General features: G+C 31.2%; 4 protein-coding genes across 4 annotated transcripts; all 4 read right to left on the reverse strand.

Moving 5' to 3' along the window:
* Positions 1–914: 914 nt before the first annotated feature.
* Positions 915–1,892, reverse strand: LOC108773301 (longitudinals lacking protein, isoforms A/B/D/L-like). The gene is made up of 2 exons (XM_018539062.1): positions 1,850–1,892; positions 915–1,434 (listed from the first exon to the last, which is right to left on the reverse strand). The coding sequence occupies exons 1-2, from the start codon at positions 1,890–1,892 to the stop codon at positions 1,109–1,111; spliced, it is 369 nt and encodes a 122-aa protein (XP_018394564.1). The 3' UTR covers positions 915–1,108.
* A 2,976-nt stretch (positions 1,893–4,868) lies between these two features.
* On the reverse strand, positions 4,869–5,220 carry LOC108773302 (longitudinals lacking protein, isoforms A/B/D/L). The gene has a single exon (XM_018539063.1). It carries the CDS (start codon positions 5,214–5,216, stop codon positions 4,869–4,871), a length of 348 nt encoding a protein of 115 aa, XP_018394565.1. The 5' UTR covers positions 5,217–5,220.
* A 9,215-nt stretch (positions 5,221–14,435) lies between these two features.
* On the reverse strand, positions 14,436–14,723 carry LOC108773303 (zinc finger protein 467). The gene has a single exon (XM_018539064.1). It carries the CDS (start codon positions 14,721–14,723, stop codon positions 14,475–14,477), a length of 249 nt encoding a protein of 82 aa, XP_018394566.1. The 3' UTR covers positions 14,436–14,474.
* A 6,716-nt stretch (positions 14,724–21,439) lies between these two features.
* LOC108773304 (zinc finger protein 524) lies at positions 21,440–21,958 on the reverse strand. The gene has a single exon (XM_018539065.1). The coding sequence runs from the start codon at positions 21,956–21,958 to the stop codon at positions 21,440–21,442; it is 519 nt and encodes a 172-aa protein (XP_018394567.1).
* Between the last annotated feature and the right edge of the window lie 3,101 nt (positions 21,959–25,059).

The raw sequence follows: 25,059 nt of genomic DNA on the forward strand, positions 1-25,059 counted from the left end.
ACGTGACTCCGTGAATTGCAGTCATACGTTATCGATATATCGCGCGAGTACTGTAATGTATATCGGATTGACGGACGTTTGCTGACGTGGCTGCGTTTTCGATCTCTTCGGAATATTCGCTTTCTCTCCACTTTCGCATCTCTTTCCCTTACTCTCTCTCTCTCTCTCTCTCTCTCTTTTTCTTTTGTCATTTTTTTATGTCCCCAGTGAGCCACACGCGCACGGCTACGCTCGTTTAAAAATATGGAACCAGTGTGACCAGAATGGTTGCTATGGAAGAGCTCCGGTTTACCGGACGGTCTAAGTCCTACCCGGAGCGGGCCCCCGAAGAAAAGAAGAAATACGAAGGAAAGTTCTTTCTAACGATTGCGCCTTGAGCCCGCATTTGTCACGAGATCGCTTCACTACCGGCTGTCATCGAGAACGAATGCACTGAAAGATGAACGATCGTTCGTGTTCCGTCCTCGTGATTTCACACATCGTATCACGGTTTAAACATTAAAAAGATGTATGTGAGCGAGCGATCTGTGCGGGCACAAACCGAAACAGAACGAACATCCTGTTTCGACGGGCGGCTTGAGGATGAAAAGTTCCTAGGCCATACGAAATACGCCCCGGGCAGGAAATCGACACGTTCTCTTGTTTACACGCGGCATATATCTCATTACGTAAAAATAATTAATTAATTAATTAATTAATCGTTCAATTATGTCATTCACATGATAATAAACCTTAAAAAAGGATAAAAAAAATATGAATCCAAGATCGAGATAAGGGGGTGGGCGGTCCCCTCTCCCGAGAAGCAGAAGTCTCGACGCTCACCGTCGTTAGCTTTAATCAATTATCGCTTTCATCTTAACGCCATTGTACACTAACTTCAAATCCTTCCCAAGTTCATTCTTCTTAATTTCCTCGTTTTGCTCTCTTCAAAAGTCGTGCATGTCGAACGTCGATCGTGCGTAAGAGAGACGTGTCTCCTCTTCTCTTCGCATATCTCTTCTTCCGTTTCTTCTTTTCATCTTTCGTATAGTCTCTCCCACGCGCGATCGAGCCCGTAAACGATGCCGACGACGAGCACTGGACGTTCACCTTCCCCCCTTCGTTCATCTTATACGAGTTCTTGCTTGTAGATCTTCTCTTTGTGCATTCGCTCCATATGTCGCGCGATATGCATCTTCTGCTTCGCCTTGTAGACGCAATGGGGACATTGAAACTGAGGCTCTTTACCGCACTCCCATTTTTGATGATTCCTCAGGCTACTCTTTAGCTTGTAGACTCTGCCGCAGGCCGTGCAGTTGAAACCCTCCGGATTAGACGAGCCGGAGCCTAAATTCTTGCTCAATCCCGCTCCGGATCGCCACATAATCGACGGTACGCTGCTCCATCGTTGCCAGGCCGCTGCCCATTTGAGACCGGTGATGCTCAAGTCTTCGGCTGGAACACAAGACCCCCGGCTTTATTAGTATGTGTCCCGTACGAACTCACGGTCGATTGAGGCGAAATCTTTATTGCGTTGCCAAGCGTTCGAGTAGAAAACGCGGCCAACAGTACCTGACCGTCGTTCCCCGTTTTCGGCTTAAGAATTAGAGCTTAGTGGCTAGGGGACATTGGCTTTAGAGATGGGTGTCGATGGCTCGCTGATTCGGTACCTCCACGTGCCTCTTCGACGCTTTACGCTTGCCTCTTCCCTTTTCTCTCGTTCTCTCTTAGATCCGCGAATGGATTGTCATTCACGTATATTTAAAAAAATAATTTAAAGGGAAGTAGATAAAAAAATCGAGATTGTCGTCAGGAGCGGAGGGGCACCTCCTCGGCGTGTCCTAAAAAGAAAGCCATTTCGAAGAGAAACCACGCTCGGGAATCGCTGGATCCTTGTGAGCCTCGCGGCCCATCCTCGATCGCAGGTGCACCGATGCAACGATTGGCATTGATCACTCATCAAGGAAATAGAGGAAAAAAAAATGCGTGTCCTTTTGTGTCCCTACTTTCGAGCCCCAAGCAGCTAAGTTATGAGCTTCGCATACGAGAAAGGAGCGGTAATTGCATGTTACGAAAATAACATTCACAGATTCGGGGCTGACAGTTAACGTTTTCGTTCTAACTTTGAATGCCAGCCGAACGGTGAATATTCCTTTCGATGCGCAAGCGATGAAAGTTCGATACGTAAGAGGCATTTCTATATACAAGATTCGAGAAAGGTTAGTGCGCATGCTACTCCCCTGATATCGTACAGGTGGAGAAGGCAGAAGAAAGAGATAAAAGATGCCAAGGGGATGTACTCAATTGCATAAGTAGCTATCAACGATACTTGAACCAACCAATGATATGTAATAAAATCGATTATTTACAGAGGAAAAGTGCTCGTATGGCTACAACTATTAAGAAATTTATTTAATTTTTTCATACTTTATTAAATTTCCTTGAATTCTAATTACTTATTTATTCGTGATTATTCTTGCGAATGTCAATGTTCTCGATTCAATTGCTGACGTAAGATAATCGATTTCAATTATTTGGCTTGTAATAGAAAATTTTTATGTAAAAATTATATTTGCAGGAGTTATTGTTTTTTTAAAAATGCGATTGTAAATATACAGATTTTTATATATCACTAATTAACCTAAGACAAGTATTATAAAATATGACATACTAGTACATGATTGGAAGCTGTAAGGATAAAGTTGAATAATCAAGAATCATTCGGAATGCATCTGTCAATGTTGCAAGACAGCTAAAATTACAAAGTAGTCGATAATGAAATTTACTGTAGAGAACAATTTTTCTAGCGATTGTATAAACTGATCATTCGTGGAAATAAAATAACCGCTAATTAATGATAACATGAGGATCACGGGATAGCATATAATAATATAAATAATAGTATAAATTTATTTCTTCAAATAGACATGACACATTATAATATTATTTCTTATTCGAAGTTACATTATCAGTCAGCAATCAAGTTAATAATAGTGGCATGATTTACGCTTATTGCGTAATGCCATCAGTCTTAATATAAGTTCACTCATTACGTACCTTAGATTAATGTAAAAAAATATTAGTTGCGTAAAAAAATATTACTTATAAACTAACAATTTAAAACTAGTCCTCTCTAACTTATCTTTTATCTAATCAACTTTCTTTTTTATTTCTTTCTCTTTCTACTGATCCTTTGTAAAAAAAAACAGCGTTTTTCTCGTCGATGTAAGAGAAATCTTTTTTCTGGTACTTATTATTTTAATAACTAGTTATTTTATATTAAAGGCACTTTGTTTTAGTTTGAAACACAAAAGCTTAAAACACAAAAAAATCGCTCTAAATTGATAAATTTATTAATCTATTGAATTTAATTAAATCTTACAAACTAAGAAATACGACACAGACATTAATTAAATACATTAAATAAATCATTAAAGCAATTTATAAAAAAAAATATTATAAAGCGGACTACGCGTCTAGATTTTTGGACGCTGAAAATGATGACGTAAGTAAAAAATTCTAGCACGACAAATTTCCAAGATAATTAAGAATTAATAAAATAAAAAAATTTAGCGACATTCGACATTTTTTATAAAAGAAGGTTAACGTTATTTTGAAGTTGTGATCAAAATTCATGAATATATTGTTCATCTTCTATAAGATGTATTTCTTTTATTTCAATAGCTTACTTTTTAGCTATGTTATCATCAATTCTTCATAATGTGGTTAAAAAGTAAGCTATTGAAGTAAAAAATCAAATATCATCGAAAAAGATATGTATACCACATATTATACATAAACCATATACATAGTCTTTATTAACAAGTTTATATAAGGATAAGAAAAAATGTAAAAGTCAATACTGTATATCTGTGGTTCATCTTAAAAAATAAAAATATATAGTATATATATGTATTATGGTTATATTTCAAAATTCACCAGTACTAAAAATCTATAGTACATATAACGTTACATAGATTTTCAGCTCTAGTGCTAAATTTTAACACAGCCTATATACAGAGTATACCACATTGTAAGTTACTGATACTACTCAATTGTCATTTTTAAACGCACATAAGGAATAGGAAGAATAAAATAAGTTTTAAAATAGAAAAGACATTTAGTAGTTTTATTTACATATAAGGTAAAGATGTAATTAAAACTTTATTTAATATTTATTATCAAAATAGCTTTTTTTTATTTTTTTAAATACATCATTATATATATATATATATATATATATATAAGATTCATAATATTTGACATTTTTTTAAACATTTACTAAATGACATGAATATTTGTTCATTATTTTATATGTAAATAAAATTGCCAAACATCCTCTATTAAAAAATATTATATTTTTTCTATTCCCTAGAAATGCATTTAAAAATAACAACTGATTAATTTCGATAATTTCCCATAGGATCTCTCTGTATATATAAAGGTGTATTAAATATGCGTATAATACTAATAGTAAAAAAATATGAGCAGTTATAACGTCTTATACTTTGAAGAAGATGAATTATTTAATAATAATGTCCAATACTTAAATTCCACAAAATTTATAATTTAAAATAAAGAGAGATTCTACACCAAAAAGATTTTCAGACTGTTACATATAGAATTAGTTTTAATTTATATTGTTAAAATATATTGTGACATTTTTATCATTTCAAAAATATCTCTATAATGTATATCTAATATTAAAGAGTCACATAAAATATCACGCATGCATTAAGTGATTTAGTCAAATCTTTTTTTGCTGGATACCCAGTAGACAGTCTTTGAATTCTCATCTTATTTTACATTAAGAGAAATCACGCAATAAGAATTTGAAGATTGTTTCTTCACTCCGAGTTGGTCGAGATTAGTCAATCTCTGTTTTTAGTTTAAATATACGTATCTAGGAACTGCTTCGTATCTACTTTATCCTGATGCTGGCGACGTATGTGACGTTGCCAATGTGATTTGCGTTTGCAACGTTGCGGGCAATATGGGCATTTAAATTGTGGCTCTTTGCCACACTCCCACTGCTTGTGGCGTTGCAACGAGTCCTTCCTCCTGTACGAACGGCCGCATATAGCGCAGGCGAATTGGCCGAGCGGTTTGTTGACGTAATTCCGAGCATTTGGTATTTTCAGCTCAGCAAACGGCATTATCATTTTCTCATGAGTTTGTGTTGGCATATCCATAGATGCCTCCTCTAGATTGAACATACTCCTGTTCTCCTTCGCCATACCTGCAAACGGAAAAAAAAATAGCTTTAGATAGGTTCCATTATTCTACATGAGGCTCTGTGTCGCCTAAGTCGAATATGCGACTCGTGCTCGTCCTCGATAAGGCCTGAAATATCGTTAACAAAAAATCTGTGAGCACATTTTCAGTTTAATTGAGTATAAACCAAACTCGAAATTTTTTTAAAATTCAGATTTTAAATTAATCGTAAATAATGCGTCAATTTTGAAAAATTGTTTATAACACTTAGAAATTATAATTTTGTAATAATATATATAAATTTATGAATTTCGTTAAAAAAAATTGTAGGTAGGATTCAATAAAATTGAACACAATGAAAGGATGGACGGTGGTTAGGAAATATAATTTAAATTAATCGTAAATACTTCATCGATTTCAAGAAAATACAAGAATATTGATTAAAAATTCTTGTCAAAGAAAAGAATAAAAAGTATATATTATTTATATACATAAAATAGTAAATAGACGAAAATTATTACATTCTTTTTACAATTAGCGAATAATAACCCTTTCGTTATGACGTATTTTTTGAATTGATAATAAAATTCACAGAAATATTATATATAATTTTTTTAAATAGTTACAATAAAAATATTTCATAATTGTTATTTATCTATTTACATAATAATTATTATAATTGATATTCGCTTTTATTTTTTGAGGTTTTACGTTTAGTTGAAATACTTAGAAAAATAATATAGAAACATCGGATTGTAAAATTACCGGATATCGAATATCGAATATGCAAACAAATGTGACACCAATTATCCGGTTGGATATTTTCCCAGATATTCAGTACAAATTCTCCAAAATAACCAAAGTTGAAAAGAAAGAGAAAACAAAGAAAAAATAGCGATAATAATTGGCAACTGTAGAACGGGGTTATTTACAATACAGTTTCAATATTACATAGTATAATCGCGAAGTTTATACAATATTCATATTAATAAATTATTTAAATTTTTTTAAACCGATTTTTCTGTGTTAAAAAGTCTTTCCGAATGAACAGAAGACAATGGAGCACTCAAGTATTTTAAAACTAAAATTTTTTTAGATTAGGATATTCTTTTTTATTATCAACGAATATTTACTCTTTAAATGATTCCATAAATATTGAATAGACAATAATTGACACGTTCTCCTTCTTAAAATTTTCTTTTTTCATGTAGAATTGCAAAAAAAACATTCAGCATTTTTTTCATCATCACAACATACTTTAAAATTTCATACGTTAAATTTTCCTTATGCTATTGTACTTTATGATTTAATTTTTAATCAGTCTTAAATTTATATCTTCTCAGGATAATACACAATCACACCCAATTACACCACATTACAATAGAGTCTTTATGTTTATTCTTTTTAACGATAAGCGAGCTATTAGCATTATTACATCATTCTGTACTTTATTCTTCTTTTAGGTCTAAAGAATGATGAAGATGGAATGACCAAACGTGACGCTGTTGATATTGCGCTCCTCAAATATAGCATTACTGAACTTGCACAGTTTATTTTTGATTGCCCCAATATATTTATCTCCCCAACATAAAAAAAAAAAAGAACAAAATTCTGTAACGCTAAAATTTCAGCTGGATATATTGCTAGATACTAATGATATCCGACTATCTAATCAGATAGTAAAAAAATATCAAATAATAGATACCGGATATTTTCCGGATATTCAATGTATCTCTAGAAAATAATTTTTAAAAATATATAGTTCTTTATTAATTTTTTCTTATTAAAGTTCATACAAACGATTTGAAAAATTTATGTACAGCCTAAGATTTATAATATACATCACTTTTTCAAGTTAATTAACAATGGTTTATCATATTTTAAATAGATGAATTTTATATTAGATATTAAATCACATGGTGAATGAAATAAATATGTATCTGTTATAATATAAAAAAATTATATATAAAACGTATATTAAGAATTCGTACTGTAAACGCAGTAAATGTAACAGTCTCAATTAAATATAATCAAGTATTTTATATAAATTACATAAATGTTAATGTCAAATATAATTGATTTGCGTTACTGATAAAAATGGAAAATTCAAATAAATAGAAAGTTTAATATATACGTAAATTAAATACATATGTCAAAATACATCAAATTATATTATGCGTAATATTCGAACGCATCTACCATACATTTATTATCTTTTCGCCCAAATTGATCCTAGTTACTGTCAGTTAAAAAAAAATGTTTATTATACAAAAACCCACAAATTAGTGATTTTTTGGATCGTCGACCTTTTGTTTAAAAGTTCACAGAACCGCCTATTTTCTCTTTCGTAATTCAACATGTCGAAAACCATGTTCTTTATAATGCAAGATGTATTGAAACTTCTTCATTTTGTCGCAAATCTGGTGATGATTGGAAAGCGAAGCAGGATGTCTTGAAGTATTTGAAGTATACAATTTACATTGATGAAAGTAACGATCATCTTGTTGCATAGCCAAGCCGTTTACCTAAAAAAAACCCGAAAATAAATGAACTACTGTTCGATTATTTCCTTAGGAATAAAGGGAATAAAAAAATTACAAATAAATAGATTATTCCAAGATTACTTGCCTTCAGACATTCTTCGCGTATAACTGAAATAATATAAAATTTTGATGCGTAAATAACATAAAGTAGAATAATACAGACAACAAAATTCTATAAAATATTACAATCGTGAATAAGTGACGAGATTTGTTTATAAAAACTTTACACAATTTTTGTTTAAATCTGAAAAAAATCCATATCTCTACGAAATAAATTAGGACAAAAATAGGGAATAAAATAGCGAGTTATATAAACAAGACTTAATATTTATTTCAATCGTACAATGCAATGAGTAAACCCGTGAGTAAACACGGGGAAACGTATACAACGCGCGACGTGAAGTATTTTACGGATGCATCCTCACTTGATGAGACGACAGTGCACTCGCATGTGTCTAACCAGATTGCTTTTCCTGCGAGACCTGTAGTTGCATAAGGTGCAGGCGAACTTAGGTTCCTTTCTGCATTCCATTACTCGATGATACTTCAGTGAACCCAAAGTCCTATAAATTTTGCCGCAGGACTCGCAGACGAACTTCGGGAACGGGGAAGGATCCAAGTTGTGTTTCCAATAACAATCTGCGGAAATATATGAGAAACAAAATATAACTGTTAATACATAATTCATAACAATGTGCTGGTTGAATCATTTCTAAAGAGTTATTTTTAATCACAATTTTCGTGCTTATATGAATTCTTTATTTTACTATGCAACCATAACATTATAACAAGAAATAGCATACATTAGTTACATGATATAAATACATTAAAGTACACTTAATAAACATATATTAATAATATTTATATAGAAGATTGCAATTCTTAAAATTAATGTATAATAAAGTTAATTTATATTGAATAATATTATATATATACATATATTATTATAAAAATATTAAAATAATTTCCTTATTATACAGGGTGATTTTTTTAACCTGAAACTTTGAAATATTTCGAAAAATAAGCATACTAAGAAAAAATGTTAAGAATCAAAATTTCATCATTCCGAGGGTGACATACATTGACGTTAAAATCAGCCCCCCCACCCCGTCCCCTGGGTGGTGAGGGGGGTAAGTCTTCGAAATCTTAAATGGAAACCCCTATTTTTTATTGCATATTCGGAATCTTTGGCTAAAAGCACATACGATTTGTCTGAAACATTTTTCTCGATTTATGATAGATGGCGCTGTAATCGACGAAATTCAATTTCTTCGATTTCTCTTACTGAGAACCCATGCTTACGATTCTGCAATACATTAACAAAAAAATACATTTTCATTGTTAATACTCGAAATTAGTTTTAAAACAAACTTCTCATTATTTTTAATTACTCATTAATTACTTGTCAAGAAACTACTCCCGCGAAAAAGATAATAAAAAAAGAAATATCCGTAATGAATTAGCTCAGTGTTGCGGCTGTGCGTGCCACGAGGAATGAATTCTACAGCGAATAACCCGAACGGAGGTTTGTATTAATTTTTTTTCTAATTTTTTAAATTAGGCTGATTTATTGCAGATATTTATTTTTTTAAAATTGTTTTAATTGGTATTTTATTTCAAAAATATCGTTTCTGAAATTCCATCGTTAATCAAGCACCCCGAAGGGGACAGAAAACTGCTATGTCCACGTCGTTGTTCCTGGGTTACGCTAAAAGCGCGAAAAAAAAGTTAATATATTCTGAATAAAAGTCTTATAAGTTCTTTATAAGGATTTCATCAAATTCATATAAAGAATTTATAAAGTCTTTATATAACTTTATAAATAAATGCGAACATGTATATATTTTTAATATAGTTTATATTAACAACTTATTTAAGTTTAATAAGTCCTTATTAAATCTTATAAAAGTCTAATTTATAAAATTTAATTAAATCTTAACAAGTTTTAAATAAGTTGAATTAATAAGTTCAAATATGGTCTTATATAACAATATGGATCATTATATGGTTCAAATTAAATCTATATAAGGTTTTAATAAAAATATATTTATTGGAATCGTTAATAAGATCTTATTTAGTATTATATTAAATTTTAATAAAATTTATATTAAATGTATATATATTTTTTTCGCGAAAGTAGTTTCTTGACAAGTAATTAATGAGTAATTAAAAATAATAAGAAGTTTGTTTTAAGATTAATTTCGAGTATTAACAATGAAAACGTGGTATTTTTTTGTTAATGTATTGCAGAATCGTAAGCATGGGTAAGAGGATTTCTCAGTAAGAGAAATCGAAGAAATTGAATTTCGTCGATTACAGCGCCATCTATCATAAATTGAGAAAAATGTTTCAGACAAATCGTATGTGCTTTTAGCCAAAGATTCCAAATATGTAATAAAAAATAGGGGTTTCCATTTAAGATTTCAAAGACTTACCCCCCTCATCTACCCAGGGGACGGGGTGGGGGGGGCTGATTTTAATGTCAATGTATATCACCCTCGGAATGATGAAATTTTGATTCTTAACATTTTTTCTTAGTGTGCTTATTTTTCTAGATATTTGAAAGTTTCAGGTTAAACAAATCACCCTGTATATTAATGAAATACATATATTAATGTAATTACAAATTATTAACGTAAAAATGCAGAAAATTAAGAAAGTCAGATTGATCTATGTGGATCAATAATCACTATACTATACATATATTTGTGTACTTATAGCTAAATTATTAAATTGGAAATTAGAATATAATATTACACAGAATATAATCTTATAATAAATCTAGACGTACAATACATAAGATAAATGTAAACAAGATTCGTTGTAAAAATTTTAACAGCTCTAAACATTTTTTATTTCATTTTCTGGATTATTTCTCGCTTGTTGTTTACTATAAATTTTATATAACATTTTCAAGTTTAACTTTTATAATTTTTCTTATATAGTATTTTCATGTGTTTTCTTACGACGTGTCTTGTATTTCTTTTTGGACCGATTATACTTTTTGGAACTCTTTTTGGGCATATATTTGTATTCATCAGAGTGATATGCCTCGATTGCAAGAGGATCTTCACAGGCAGATTTCGCTTCCATCAATGCCGCGTATAATGCAGGATAATTTGTGTAATGATATTCTGAAAGAAGCATAAGGATATTACTGATAAATTGCGAACAATTTCAAATAGAAAAGATATTAGACGTGCATTTCACAAAAAAGGTTGTAAAATAACAATAAAGAGTGAAATTAAATAATCGTAACTATGCGCTCCTAAATTTTTCATTCAATTTTTAGCAGTTTCAACGTTTGTAATAAAGAACTTAATTATCGTAAATGTTAGATTTTCTAAAATTATGTTAGTACGATAACCCATATACTGTAGTAATTAATCTTATATATATATATATACACATTATATATATGTAATACAAGTATGCAAGTTGTAATATTAATGTTACTGACAATGTCCAATAAAGACCAAATAAAATGCATTGAGGAAATAATGTAGGCAAACTCTTTAATAATAAATTTGTTTAACAGATTCCACTAATTCTAAAAAAATCATTTAAAAGATACACATAACAGTAATTCGAAGGGAAATATATAATAGATATAGGATTATGTAAGAAAATAAAGACTTGTAATATTGATTATTATACATTGAACATTCGCAAAAATTCCTTCTTATACTTCTATATGTACGGAAGCATTTGAATTAGCGCATTAAAATTAAATATCTAATATTTTAATTAGAAAAGAACATAAAAATATTTTATTACACTAAGTCTAATTATAACTATGAACTATATTATCACGCTGCATTGAATCAACATGAACTGATAAGTACATCGCATTTGAGATTGATTTTATAATGGACATCCTAGTTTAAGCGACTGTTTTTTATATCAGACAATGCTGTTGTAAATAAGCAATACTTCAAATTTGATAAATCTTCTAAAATTGCAGTTTTATCAATGAGGAAATCTGGAAGAAAATAGATGGATTAATATTAGTGTCAACTAACGTAGTTTTTGCAGCAAGCATATATTTTCATAAAGTAAATTGTTTCGCAAAATTCGATAGACACAATAGAATTTCTATTGCATTCAAAGTATCGCCAATAAATATAGTTAATTTGCACTCATCAATATCGCTATCCATATTATTGTAACAGTGAAGACAACAATTTTTAATAACATTTTGAGAAATTATAAATTAAATATAATACAGAGGCGTGTTTTGGGAATTGGAAAACGGTGTACAATTAATAAGTTGAAAACCAAATTAGTCACAAACGGTCAACATAATTTTCGAGGTCTTACAAATGTTTCGGCTCTAATTTTGAGCCAACGTAATATCAGTGAAAGTTACAATAAAATGTAGTGAGAGTTATAAAATTTACTAATATTACGTTGGCTTAAAAGAAGGAGGAACACAAAGATATTTGAAATTCAATTATATCTCAAAACAACTCCATGTCCGTAATTTTAAATATCTCTTGGCCTATAGTAAAACGTTTTAAAAAAATGGTAAATCTTCACAATAACGGAAGCACCTTGACCTTGACATATGTTGTCGAGGTCATGACCCTGAGTAACCTCCAACAGGTTATAGCCGTCGCTCGTCCTTCGTTAAAAATTTATATTAACAATCAAAATTGCTAATTATTTCTCTACTTTGTAAGTCAAAAGTTGCATGACTGTAGATGGGACGTTTAAAATGGATTGATTAGGATAGTAGGACTATGTGAGGTAACATTTATTCCACCATTTCCTCAGTAACAATTCACTGCTTTAAAAACAATTCATTGCTTTACAAATAACAATTCAATGCTTTTAAAGCAGTAAATTTTTGTTTTTGTGAATTGTTTGTAAAGCAGTGAATTTTTGTTTTATGAATTGTTTGTAAAGCAGTGAATTGTTTTTAAATTAGTAAATTATTTATAAAACTATGAATTGTAGTTTTTAAAGCAACAGTACAATCATAAAAGTCGTGCGCCCCTTTTCAGGGGGAAATGGGGAGATGAGAGTCGTTTCGCGTGAAAAATTGAACGTTTCTAAACAGGGAGAGGTGTGGAATAGTACTTAATATCGTATATATCTATACGGAAATAGTATGCGAAACGAATCTCACCCCCTTCACCCCCCCTGCAAAGGGACGACTTACTAATGTGCTATTTGACATGATTACATTGTTCATTCGTGTTAATGGTATCGTTTATATTTACAAATTTTGATCGCGCAGGCTTAGTTCTTGAAATAGTAAGTGTACAGTTGTTACTTCTCATTATCAATATATTAGTGATAGAATATATTGATTGTATTATGTATCTTTATGATATTTTTGCACTTAACATATAATTTGGACAGTTTGATGCAATATTTGATAAGCAAAAAAGTTATTCGTGGAAGTTTTCAATAAAAATACAACGTTATTTTTTGAAACTTTCTTTTTTAATAACTTTCTAATGAAAGACGAGCGATGGCTAAAATCTGTAGGAGGTTACTCAGAGTTCTGCTCTTGACAACATATGTCAAAGTCAAGGTCATCGAAACTGCTTTCCTTATTGTTAAGATTTACCACTATTTACGTTAATTTATGTATCAATTTCGAACGTCCCTGTATGCATGGTATTTAATTTATTGTTTCGATTATCGGGAATCCTTGATTGATTTTTCAATCCTTACAAACTTTATACTTTATATGCTAGTATTTGGTATTTATTATGTCTAATAATTTTTTATCACCATGATTTTATTATTTCTACAAAAAAGCTCTAAATTATTATCTGTTATTCTGCATAATTACCAAAAACATAAAAATTAATAAATTAAATAATTATAAATAATATTTATAAAAATAACGAACCACCTCCGACAAATGTCAAGGTCATGATCCTGAGTAACGTTCCGCAGGTTTCATTTGGCGGTCAACTCTCGTTAAAAAGTTATTAGTAAAAGAAGTTTCAAAAAAGATGTACTATTCCTACTATACATATACGATATTAAGTACTATTCTGTACTTCTTCCTGCTTACAGACGTTCAACTTTTCACGCAACGCGACTCTCACCCCCTCCCCGCAGGGGGGCAGAATCTACTGCATTCACGTGAAGCGACTCTCACTCCGCCATTTCCTCTGCGAAGAAGCTCGCAATTTCCATGTCGCGGAACCTACTGTCTCTACACACATTTTTCAAACATTTATTTAAGTGTATATTAAAGCAGAAAATTTATTTAAACACACAAAACTTTTTTGTTAATAACTTTTTAACGAAGGATGGTGGCCGGCTAAAACCTTTCGATGGTCACTTGGGGTCGTGACCTTGACAACATATGTCAAGATCAAGGTCATCGGAGGGTGGTTCGTTATTCTGCATAATTACTATGTTTTTATTTGTATAACTGTAATCTAATAAACTTAGAAAATACTGTACATAAAATAAAATAATCTATATAAATAAGTAAATATGTAAGTAAATAAGTACGAACAAAAAACTCAAGAATTCTAAGCAATAAGTTTTTGAAATTATACATTCAAATATAATGTCTAATTATAGTATGTAATTGCAAAATTTTCTATTTTTTTGCAAAAAAGATGTGAAGATATTTAAAAACTTTGCTAAAGACTTTACGTGAGTCGTTTTGATATTAAATTATATATTCATATAATAAAATTAACGCATTAATTTTATATCGCCGTGTTTTGAATTTGAAATTGTTCAAAGATTCGAAAATTTCTGCTATCTCATCTTTGTTGCTTCTTCGTGAGTTTCTGTCGTTTTGCCTATCAAGCGAAATTCTCCTTGTTCATGAGTGATTCCCTCGAATATGTGAACGTTGTAATGCCTCAGCAGACTGTGCTTGTGCTTGAACTTGGCATGGCACATCATGCATTCGAATTTGGCCTCCTTGCCGCATTCAAGTCTCTTGTGCCGCTGTAGAGAGATGATTCTCCGGTATTGTCTGTTGCAAGTGTCACATGGGAACATCTGGACGCTGGTGCATTGCTGGTAGTTTGCTGAAAACAAACATTCACTGGTTAGATCGATATCGACTAGAATGCTGATTGCCACTCGGGAAAGAAAGTTACACGCAGAGACATCTGTAGTTCACAAGTTCATAAAATATAAATAAATTAAAAAAGCATAGAGATTATCATGGACCAAAGTTTACTCGGTATTTAACACTTTGCTACAAAATAACATATCTCATTTAACATTCATTTGTTTTTTATATCTTTTAATGTTGAATAACATAGGTAAAATATTATTTTGATATATGAAAACATTTTATTTAGCAATATATAAGGTATACAAGATATTTTTGTAAACAGTAGATACTTTATATGAAAAATTTATTCTTGACAGTAGATTAATTTTATTTTTTTAAAAATTCTATAAAATTTGTATACGCTTTGAGATCTAAAAAGCTCTTTTAATCAGTTTCTAACGTAGTTGACTTTTTTTTTTAACTGTATAATAAAATTGTCAATAATCGGAAAGACTTATTAACAAGTAATACATTTTTATTGCTAATAAAAAATGATAGGTGAGTTTTTGGATGAAAAATAAATAACTCGATTTTAAAAAATAACCCGCAATAAAGAATATTTCTTTATTAATAATAATAGTTATATAATATTAATTGATATAAAAGGTATTATTATAATAGACATTCTTCCGCTCGATACACCTTCCACATAAAGAGAAAAAAAAAGGAAGAGAAAACTAAAAATATGAAATTAAATATTGAATATACCGACGCGATGCAATGAAGGGGAAAGGCTTGCAATATTAGTACAAATCGTTCCCTTTTTGCTCGATATGCTTAAAAATCCTAAACAAGGACTAAAAAGAGAAACGGAAAAGTTGACGAGAAAATGTATAAAACGTGTACTTAAATATTAAGCAGTAAGGATTCGGTAACAAGAATCTCGGAATAACGAGGTCGATCGCGGCCGATCGACTCCGTGGTAGCGGACAAAACTCCGCCGAATCGGATCGGCACCCATGATGAAGATCATGGTTAAAGAGCTATGGGCAGAGATGTGCAACAAATATACTCGCATCATCTCGTAGACAGACAGAAGTAGAGATGCGAGCGTATTCGCAAATACTGATATCAAAAATACTGACGTGCGTCTCATGTTCGACGCGCGTCGACTCTCGACATTACTTTCGTTCTCTTTCTTAGCATCTCTCTTTTAATAATAATAATTTTCTCTTTCTCTCATCGTACCTGTTTACGTGCACCCGAAAACTGTTGCCATTTCTCTCGACAGTTGCGGATTCTCTGATCGATCCAAGAAAAATTTTCATGTGGCGAAAACTTGCTTGGAAAAATTCTTCTTTGTAATTTTTCTATCAAGTTTCGCACGTCAATTTTCCTCAGGTTTTGAAAAGAAATCTCTGGCTGTTAGTAGGTAGACTAGATCTGATATTTTTTTCTAAAAAGACACTATAACAATGATAAAAATTGGACAGTGACATTTTAAAAGTGACAGTCATAGTTTTGATATAATATAGATAAGTAAAGTTTATTTTGAATTATCTAAAGAAAATATTTAATTTCTTCATTTTCCAAATCTCTGCTGGATCACGAAATGAATCTAATTATAAATTTTTTTATTGACTCATTACAAAATTAATAGACATTTCAATGTTGATAAAACTTTAACTTGGAAGTATTTCAAAGAGCCCGCCGATGAAAGAAATCGCAATAATTTGGTAGACATCCTATATACATATTTCTATATATATATATATATATATCTATGTGTATGTATAAGTGTATAAACGTGTATAAAAATGGAAAAGAGACATTTATATAAATCTATGAGTATGGTCCCGCGCGGCGCGACGGGCAGGTCGATCCCGTCGATCCGTACTGAAAAGTTGTATGAATTAAATACTATATAAAATAAGTATTAAAGCTGTAGAAGTAGTGAAAGTAAAATGTAAATACCTGTGAAATATCATTGCTGTGTAAAGAAAATAATTAAACGTAAATAATTAAATAAAAGAGGCACACGGACAACAATTCTTAGGATCGCAAGATCAACCTGTTCGCGCGATCAAGCTCTTTGAAGGTTCATAAATCGCATAAACGTACAAACGATCTTTATACGATGTATTGATCATATCCTCCGATTTCAAAATCGATTGTGTTATTAATCTTCTTTACGCTGTCTATAAGACAGACAAGCAAACAAGCGGAAATAAATGCAAAAATTACTTCAATCGCAGATACATCGTCGTTTTGTACATCGTTGAAGCAAATTATTTGTTCGCGTTTGTTTGTGCTCGCTTGCTTAGCCTGAACCCGGCTTAAGACACGCACGAAACAATTGCGAAATACGAAGGATACTTTGTACTTTATCGGATTCGTAATGTAAATCTTTCTGTCACGTCTGTTGAATTATTCTTTACATTACATAAGTATTATTATATTATGTAAAGTTTTGGTAAAATATTGAATCTTTCTAATCTATTACCAACATGCAATCCTATTAAAAATGTTAACAATAGTCAACGAGTCAACAATTGTCTTTCTGCTATGTAAGATACTTGTGTGAAAAATTTAATTTTCACATCCGTATTCACGATCACGAGCGAATTATTTGGGATAACAAATAATTATTGTCTATCATAAGCGCCTAAAATGCTCTCAGGTAACCCATTTTTTCTGAAGATTGTTTCGCAAACATCACCAGTAACAAATGCACAAGTTCAATTTGCATCCTCATTTATCGTTGAAGGCACTTCAGAAATTCTTTATTTATCTTTCAATAAAATCCACCATACATAAGTGACATAAGCATTATAGGCATAAGGCCACTGAATTAATCAGTATTTGACGTAATATTTATTTAATATGACGTCCGTACATACATATACGTATGTGTGTTTCATATAGTATCCAAAAAACTGAGACACATTATATTTGATGGATAAGAGTCTTAAAAATCTAAATTTTATTGATATTATCGGATCATTTAATTACATGTGAATTTTTCTCTTCAGGATTACATTTTTTCAAATCTCATTGTATTCAACGTATTTTGTACGAAATGTATCCAGATTAAATCATAATGCAAAAACTTTGTAGAAATTTAGAAAAAACTTCTCTGATTTAATTTACACAACATTTTTTTTGTATTTTCTTGTGCATATAAAAAGGAATTTTAATAATCGAAATATTCGAGCTATGCATAATTATTATTATGTTGAAATGTACTCGTGATTTTTGAGAAACATCTCAGAATGTCTTAGTTGTGCGACTTCTTTGGTGGCATAGTCACGGTGCGGAATAAAATGATATAATAATATTCTTACTTATTTCTTAAAATTAGTATAAAGAAATATGATCGTGTATGTAAATATATTTGTTAAGAATAAATAGATATTATATTTAATAGAAATACACTTTTACAGTAAAATCTCACTCCAAAGATGAAAAAGAGTGAAAATATAACCACTGCAAGAAATTTAAAGTGTGTACATATACAAACATATGTATATAGATATCTAATACAAAATATACATATATACTATGTTAAATATATGTAATTACTATAATTAAATGTAATTATATTTAATTTATATCTATATACATGTATATTAATATACATGTATATAGTATAAATTAAACATAATTACATTCCTAGATAATTATTTTCCTAGAAAAGCTGATTTCGCAAAAAGGCTGCGACATATATATACATAAACTGTATAATTTTTTAAATATATGTTTAAAAAAATGAAATACATAAGAACTGTGCTATTTTTAAGAAAACAAAAATCTTTTTAAAAAATGCATTTTTAAGAATGTGTTAAGAGAACGCACAATATATTCTTGCGTGAATCTTAATAAATAAGTAAAAATATTAATACTATCATTTTTCCTCGCACTATAAGTCTTGTGTAAAACAACTACGACGATAACGTAACGCATAGTGGGATGATTACGATAACCGGGGCCCCCTCAAAATAAAAGTAATTTTGAGAAGCATTTATAGGTAGGAATACGAGAAAAATAATAAAAAAAATTCTCTTATCAATAGATACAAAAATAACTGTATTTGTTTGATTTCTATAATTATTAAGACTACCATATAAGTGTGACTGTCTTCGAAGAGCGAATACTACTAACAGCAATGGAATGTGTGCTATATCTTTCGAAGACATTTTAATCATTACACAAGCTTCGTGCATCGAATCACAACAAAAGTTCCGTTCAGAAAAACGTAAACCATATTGGCATGCTTTTCAGTTATATACACAGCGAAATAAATACTTAGGATATTTATTGAATTTAATTACACCACCTGAAATATCGATAAAATTATGCTTATTCAACGTGTTTTTGCACGAAATAAAAGTATTTAGCAGAAAAAAGACTTATCAATTCAGGAAGGCGAAGATTTAAAGCTATCAACTTTCTATATACATACACCTTGAGTAAGGGGCCTTGCCAATCTTTTCAGTATCTGCTATTTTTAGTACGATTAAACTCAACATTAATTTAGTAAGGAAAAATTTAACAGATATCAACTTAAACACACACTTATCTATTACTTTGGAATATAATGGTTGGAGAATTTTTTTACTATCTTTCTTGTGCTCTTTGCTAAGATTGCTTCCGAAAATCACTATTATTTTGAGGAACTCTGGTTATCGTAGTCGAACTCGCATAGTGATAGATTTTAGATGACGAATTATTTGCGCAGTGCACAGTAAAAATGTGATCACGTGAGCTTACAAATCCAAGCAGCAAAGTTATACAAGTTATTAACTAAAATTTATCACCAACCCCCAGGAAGTAAAATTAAACCAATAATGCTCTTCTAAATTCCTTAAGTAACCCAATATCTTATAAATAAATTGAAACGCTTTGGCCGGTAATTTTACCGCGCGTTTCTGAGTACGGTTGTCCATCTTACAAAAAAATCAAGATTCAAAATCGGCAACATTTCGTGTTAAATAAACTGCATTAACTAAAAATTGAATTATTTGTAAATGTAAAATGTACCAATGTGTAAATTTTGCAAAATTTTTGAAATTGTTTTCACGAAGCTCAAAATGATTCGAACATTCGTGTAAACATTGAAAAATATAATATTATGTCTCAAATCTCTCATTTTATAATAGTAGTCTTTAAACATTAACAGATCTATAATATAAGTCAATATTTAATAACATATGTTATTAAGTTCTGTAAAATATGAAGACGTAAACAATTTCTATTGGATCGGATTTAATATACGCAGCTTTTTAACTTTAACTCTCTATACGCGCATTATTAGTTCTCATCAGTAAAGTTGGTTTTTAAAAGACAATAGATTGTAAATCCTCTCTTTTCTCTTTCTTTCTCTCTGATAAATAATACCTATAAAAAATAAGTAAAATGCAATTTAACTTTTATATTATATAAAAACTCATTGTTAAAACTTCCATAAGTATACAAGAATCTTTTCCAACTTTTACAATCCGGAATATATAAAAGTCTGTATTAAAATTGAGAGAGAAAGACCCAAGTTAATGGTAGAAGTTACAAAAATAAACATGATTGACGAAAAGTTAATAGTATCGTGTGGATAATAATCAAATTGTTTAATAATAAAATAAAATAAGAAAAAAAACCATTTAAAAGTCATTGATCAAACTATTTTATTTTAAAGAAAATTCATAGTCTGTTCTTATTTTACATAAGATGTCTTGGTGCTAATACGGCTCTGTGATTGGTTTATAATATCTTAAGACTGTATTTAAAATAGTTTTAAATATAAGAACAGACTTTATGAAAATATTGACCAGAGTTTTTCTAAAAAAAAAAAAGAAATATATCAAATGCGGTAAACATATTATCGTAATAAAAATCAAATATGAATATCGGTTTAACTCTACGATAAACGGTATTGCAATTTAAAAATCAAGAACTAGATGAATTTGTACAAGATTGGATTAATGTTTATACAGGGTTGCCACAGAAATAAAATCGGAAAAATCAGGAAAAGTCAGGAAAATTGAAATTGATGGTCATGGAAAATTGGGAAATTGGGGAAAAATATAAGATTCCACAAAGTTTCCAGGTTATTGTCATGTTCTTATCCATTGCTAATATCAACGTTTCATGATCCTTTAAGTTTCAAAATTTACATATTTTATATTCGATACAAAAAATTTTGTATTTTCATCTGAAAAGCCTGAAAAAAAATTTTAATTTATTTTTTGTAGCAACCCTGTTGCAACTTAAATTTTTAAACAGTAATTCGTACAATTGAACTTATAATTATAATAAATTCTAAGTGTGGTTAATTGTAATTTAATACTAATTTAAGCAATGGTATTTAATTTAATGGTAGATACTCAATTTAAGCTATTTTTTTTACTTTTAAATTGATTTTAAAAGAAAACACGACATCCTAAAATTAGAGGAAAATAAATAAATATTTTATATTTAGGCAGTCCTAAGTATAGTCTTAAGATGTTATAAACCAATCACAGAGCATACTAACATTTTAAGACATTATTTAAGACGACCTTGAAATAAGAAACAAATCATGAATACCGATTACAGAAATGGGTTAAAGAGAGTCAAAGAGAAAAGCCGCAGATTCGAGGGGCTTTCAAGTTCCTCTTAAAATCTTAGACCTCGCATTTGTTTAATACTCAAGGAGTATTCCCACTCCTTGTGACGAAGACGTTTAAGATGCCGAGGAACCTTCATCGTAGCCCATTTTTTGATGATGCCGTTTAAAGTGCACGGTCAGATTTCCACGTTGGCGCGCTTTATACGGACACTCTGGGCATTGGAAGGCCGGCGGCTTGCCGCCACATTCGACCATCTCGTGGCGACGCATCGTGCTCTTCCAACGGTACCCTTTACCACAAAAACGACAGCGGAACTTCCGCTGTTGTTCGTGTGGCACACCAGCCATGAAGACAACGCTGAGGTCATGCGGTTGCGGCAGCACTTCGAACGAATCCGGAAACACGACCTCGCGGGTGGACACGGCGCGGCCGCCGCTGTTGTCGCCGCCGCTGCTGTCGTCGTAGCTGTTGTCGCCACCGGCAACGTTGCTGTTGCTGGCACGTCTGTTTGCCATGGCGATGTTGGCTCGCGTCAGCATCGTCGGTGCAGACGCACGGAATCCCTTCTTCGTTGACGGCTGTTGCGGTTGCTGCTTATGGTCGGAACGCAGCAGGGACAATAGCGCGCCCATGCCTGCAACAGGGACCCAGCGCCGGCGGGGGCGCGAAGGCGGTAAAGAAATTAAATTTTAAGAAAAAAATATAGTTAGCTTGTTGGTTCGCTCGCCTGCTTGGTCTCGCACGATTACAGAGCGAGATTCCGAATTCGTCGTTATTATCGTCGTTCGCCTTAAGTCAAAATCATGCTTATGACGATGTGGCCAAGTTATTCCACTCTGCTCTATCAAGATTAATAAATTATCTGAGAAATAATAATAATAATTATTATTATTTGATTTCTCTGTAAGATAGACTTAATTCACATTTGCAGACACATTTTATTTGTTTTTCTTCGGTCAAATCATTATTTATCTAAAACATTTATCTTTTTTGTAAAATAACTATGCCACAAGTTGAGCATGACTTAGAAAACCTTAACAGCCGTGGATAACGATTTCATTGGACGACGACAAAAACGCACGAAAAGAATAAGGGGAAATAAAGGAAAATAAGGAAAAAAGAAGGTGGGAAGTAAATTTTTTTTTTTCCAAATGTGTTTGTATGCGATTAACAGAGATCAGTGAGATTAAACCCGTAACCAACCCAACACACAATGTCAGCCAATAGCCCGAAGATAAGTGCACCCAGGATCAAACTTCGCCAAGGATACGTGGCTATGTGAAGAGGCGTGAAATAAACTGCACAAGGTTGGAATGATGGATAAGAGGAGGCTCCAAAGTCACTAAATTTAGTTCATAAACAATTTCTTTTACGATTTAAACACATATCTTCACATGCGATTCATAGCGAAAGTAACGACGTGATGTTTATCGAATAATAGATTTTTCTCGCGAATTATACACAGCCCCTCCTCAGCTCCAGCCTTTCCACCTCGAGTGAGAAGACACCAGTTTCCAACCCTCCAAATAAGATACCCAAAAACAAGATGCGACGACGTAGAACGATCTCGCGTTGAACCAAGTTAAAATCGAAAGGAAAAACGATTATTTTTTGATGTACACCTAAAGATTTATATAATATAATGTAATATATATAATATTTGTACACGTATACATGTATTAAGAAAAGTATACATCGGCAACTATACATATGTATATGCATATTATACATAAATTTTTGGAGTACCCGTGAAGGCGAGACGATGAAATAAAAAAATTAACAAAAATATAATCTATTTATTTAACTTATTTTGCATTCATCGAGTGAATGCAACTGAACTCGACCTGTCGATACTCAACAAATGAACATTAAAAAGAAGAAAAATATAAATTCTCTCTTTCTCTCTCTGTTTTTTATCTCGTTGAAATCCCATGTACGAAGAGCATGTGCTTAGGCAGGCTTCTCCTCGTTAACAATCTTGTTTGACAAATTGGACACAGCAATCTCTTCTTGCCGCAGTCGTACTGAATGTGGCGATTTAGCGAACTCTTATTCTTGTAGCTACGTTCGCAGAACATGCAGGGAAAGGGCTTCTTGAGAAAAAAGGTAGTAGATCCAGCAGATTGACCTGAAACAGAGGATTACAGATGGTATCTTAGTGCTTGTTCTGATCATCTGTGAACGATCGTAAGGAATGCGTAATAGACTTCGGATAGCTTGAGTTTCCATTGAATGGTTGAACCAGGCCCTGCTGAATCAAAGATTTAAGATTGGTCGTAGAAGAAATCTATTGATAGAAAAATTACGTCATGATTGTCAAGCATCAAAATTCGGACTCGACCGTCGAACTTTAATGAGCAATCTACGAAAAACTATCATGTTAATAACAAGGTTTTATCGGAGAATAATTATTATAAATTCGTAGTGTCCACGTTATCTCTTTACTCTATTTTCACAGTTGTCTATTATCTTGCTGAAAAAAAACTTTGATGAAGGAGGATTAGAGTATAATTGCTTAATTTTGATACTATTAAATATATTAAAAACGCTGAAATATTAATACACAGTAATATCTATCATCCTGGTAGTGCACAATTAATGAATTAAGATGTTATTTCATATAAATATAATATATAAATACGGAAAAATTATACATATTATTGTATATATATATAATATTTCCGTATTTATACATTTCTATAAGTGTATAATTTCTATATATATAACATTTCAGGATTAAGAATACGTGGTATAAACCACGTATAATAATCTCAGAGAAAGTAACATAATAAAGTCTTTTATATAAATCATTACTGCAGATTCATGCATTATTGTGCGTATAGCAAATGAAAATGATATGAATGGAAACAATGAAATCAAATTTAATAAATGACGTATCTTCTAATTCAAATCGTTGGTCAAAATTAAATAATAAATACGATATAAATTACATCGCTCTTAAAAATGCACTTTTCTTTTATATATATATATATATAGAATATATTCTATACATACAGAACATAATTCTTAATATATATTTATTGCCAATCATTTTTTCTAATGATAAATTAATAAAACTTATGGGAAAAGGAATAATAATAAGAATATCGTTTCAATAATAAATAACGATTCATTTGATCAGTTTTCATGTTTTCGCAGATAAAAAATAAGATAGTACAGCAAGAGCCTTCGTGTGTCACAATAAAATAAGATTTATTTTTATAAAAAATATTCCAAATATAACAACGGCGTTTCCAAAAGGCGAATCCAGTCAATTACAGTCACAAACTCGAGCTATATTCAGATCTTGGTGTTGTGCAACATCTTGTATTGGATCTGCCGGATAAATTCGCCATTGCCGGAAGTAAGAAGAATCGGCCAGCACTCCGGACTCTCGCGTACGTGCCGGTGTAGCGACTTCCTCCATTTGTACGTCTTCGAACAGGCCAGACAAGTATTGCACTCTGAAAAAGAAAGCAATACGTAGGTTCGTCAGAGACGCACTTCGATCAGGCACACGAGAAACATCAATGTCTTTCGGACAAATGTGAATGGGTCTCGGTTCGGTTTCTAATTTTCGTCATACCGTGCCGTGTGTTTCTTTTGTTTAACCAAAAGATTGATAATACAGATCGCAGAGCTAATAACACAAATAATAAACAATCAGTTTGAATATCGATACTTTTAAACTTCAGTTACAACACTACGATTATGCAAGTTTAATAGAGAATAG

Source organism: Cyphomyrmex costatus, unplaced genomic scaffold (genome assembly GCF_001594065.2).
Source record: "Cyphomyrmex costatus isolate MS0001 unplaced genomic scaffold, Ccosl1.0 scaffold205, whole genome shotgun sequence".
Taxonomy (NCBI): domain Eukaryota; kingdom Metazoa; phylum Arthropoda; class Insecta; order Hymenoptera; family Formicidae; genus Cyphomyrmex; species Cyphomyrmex costatus.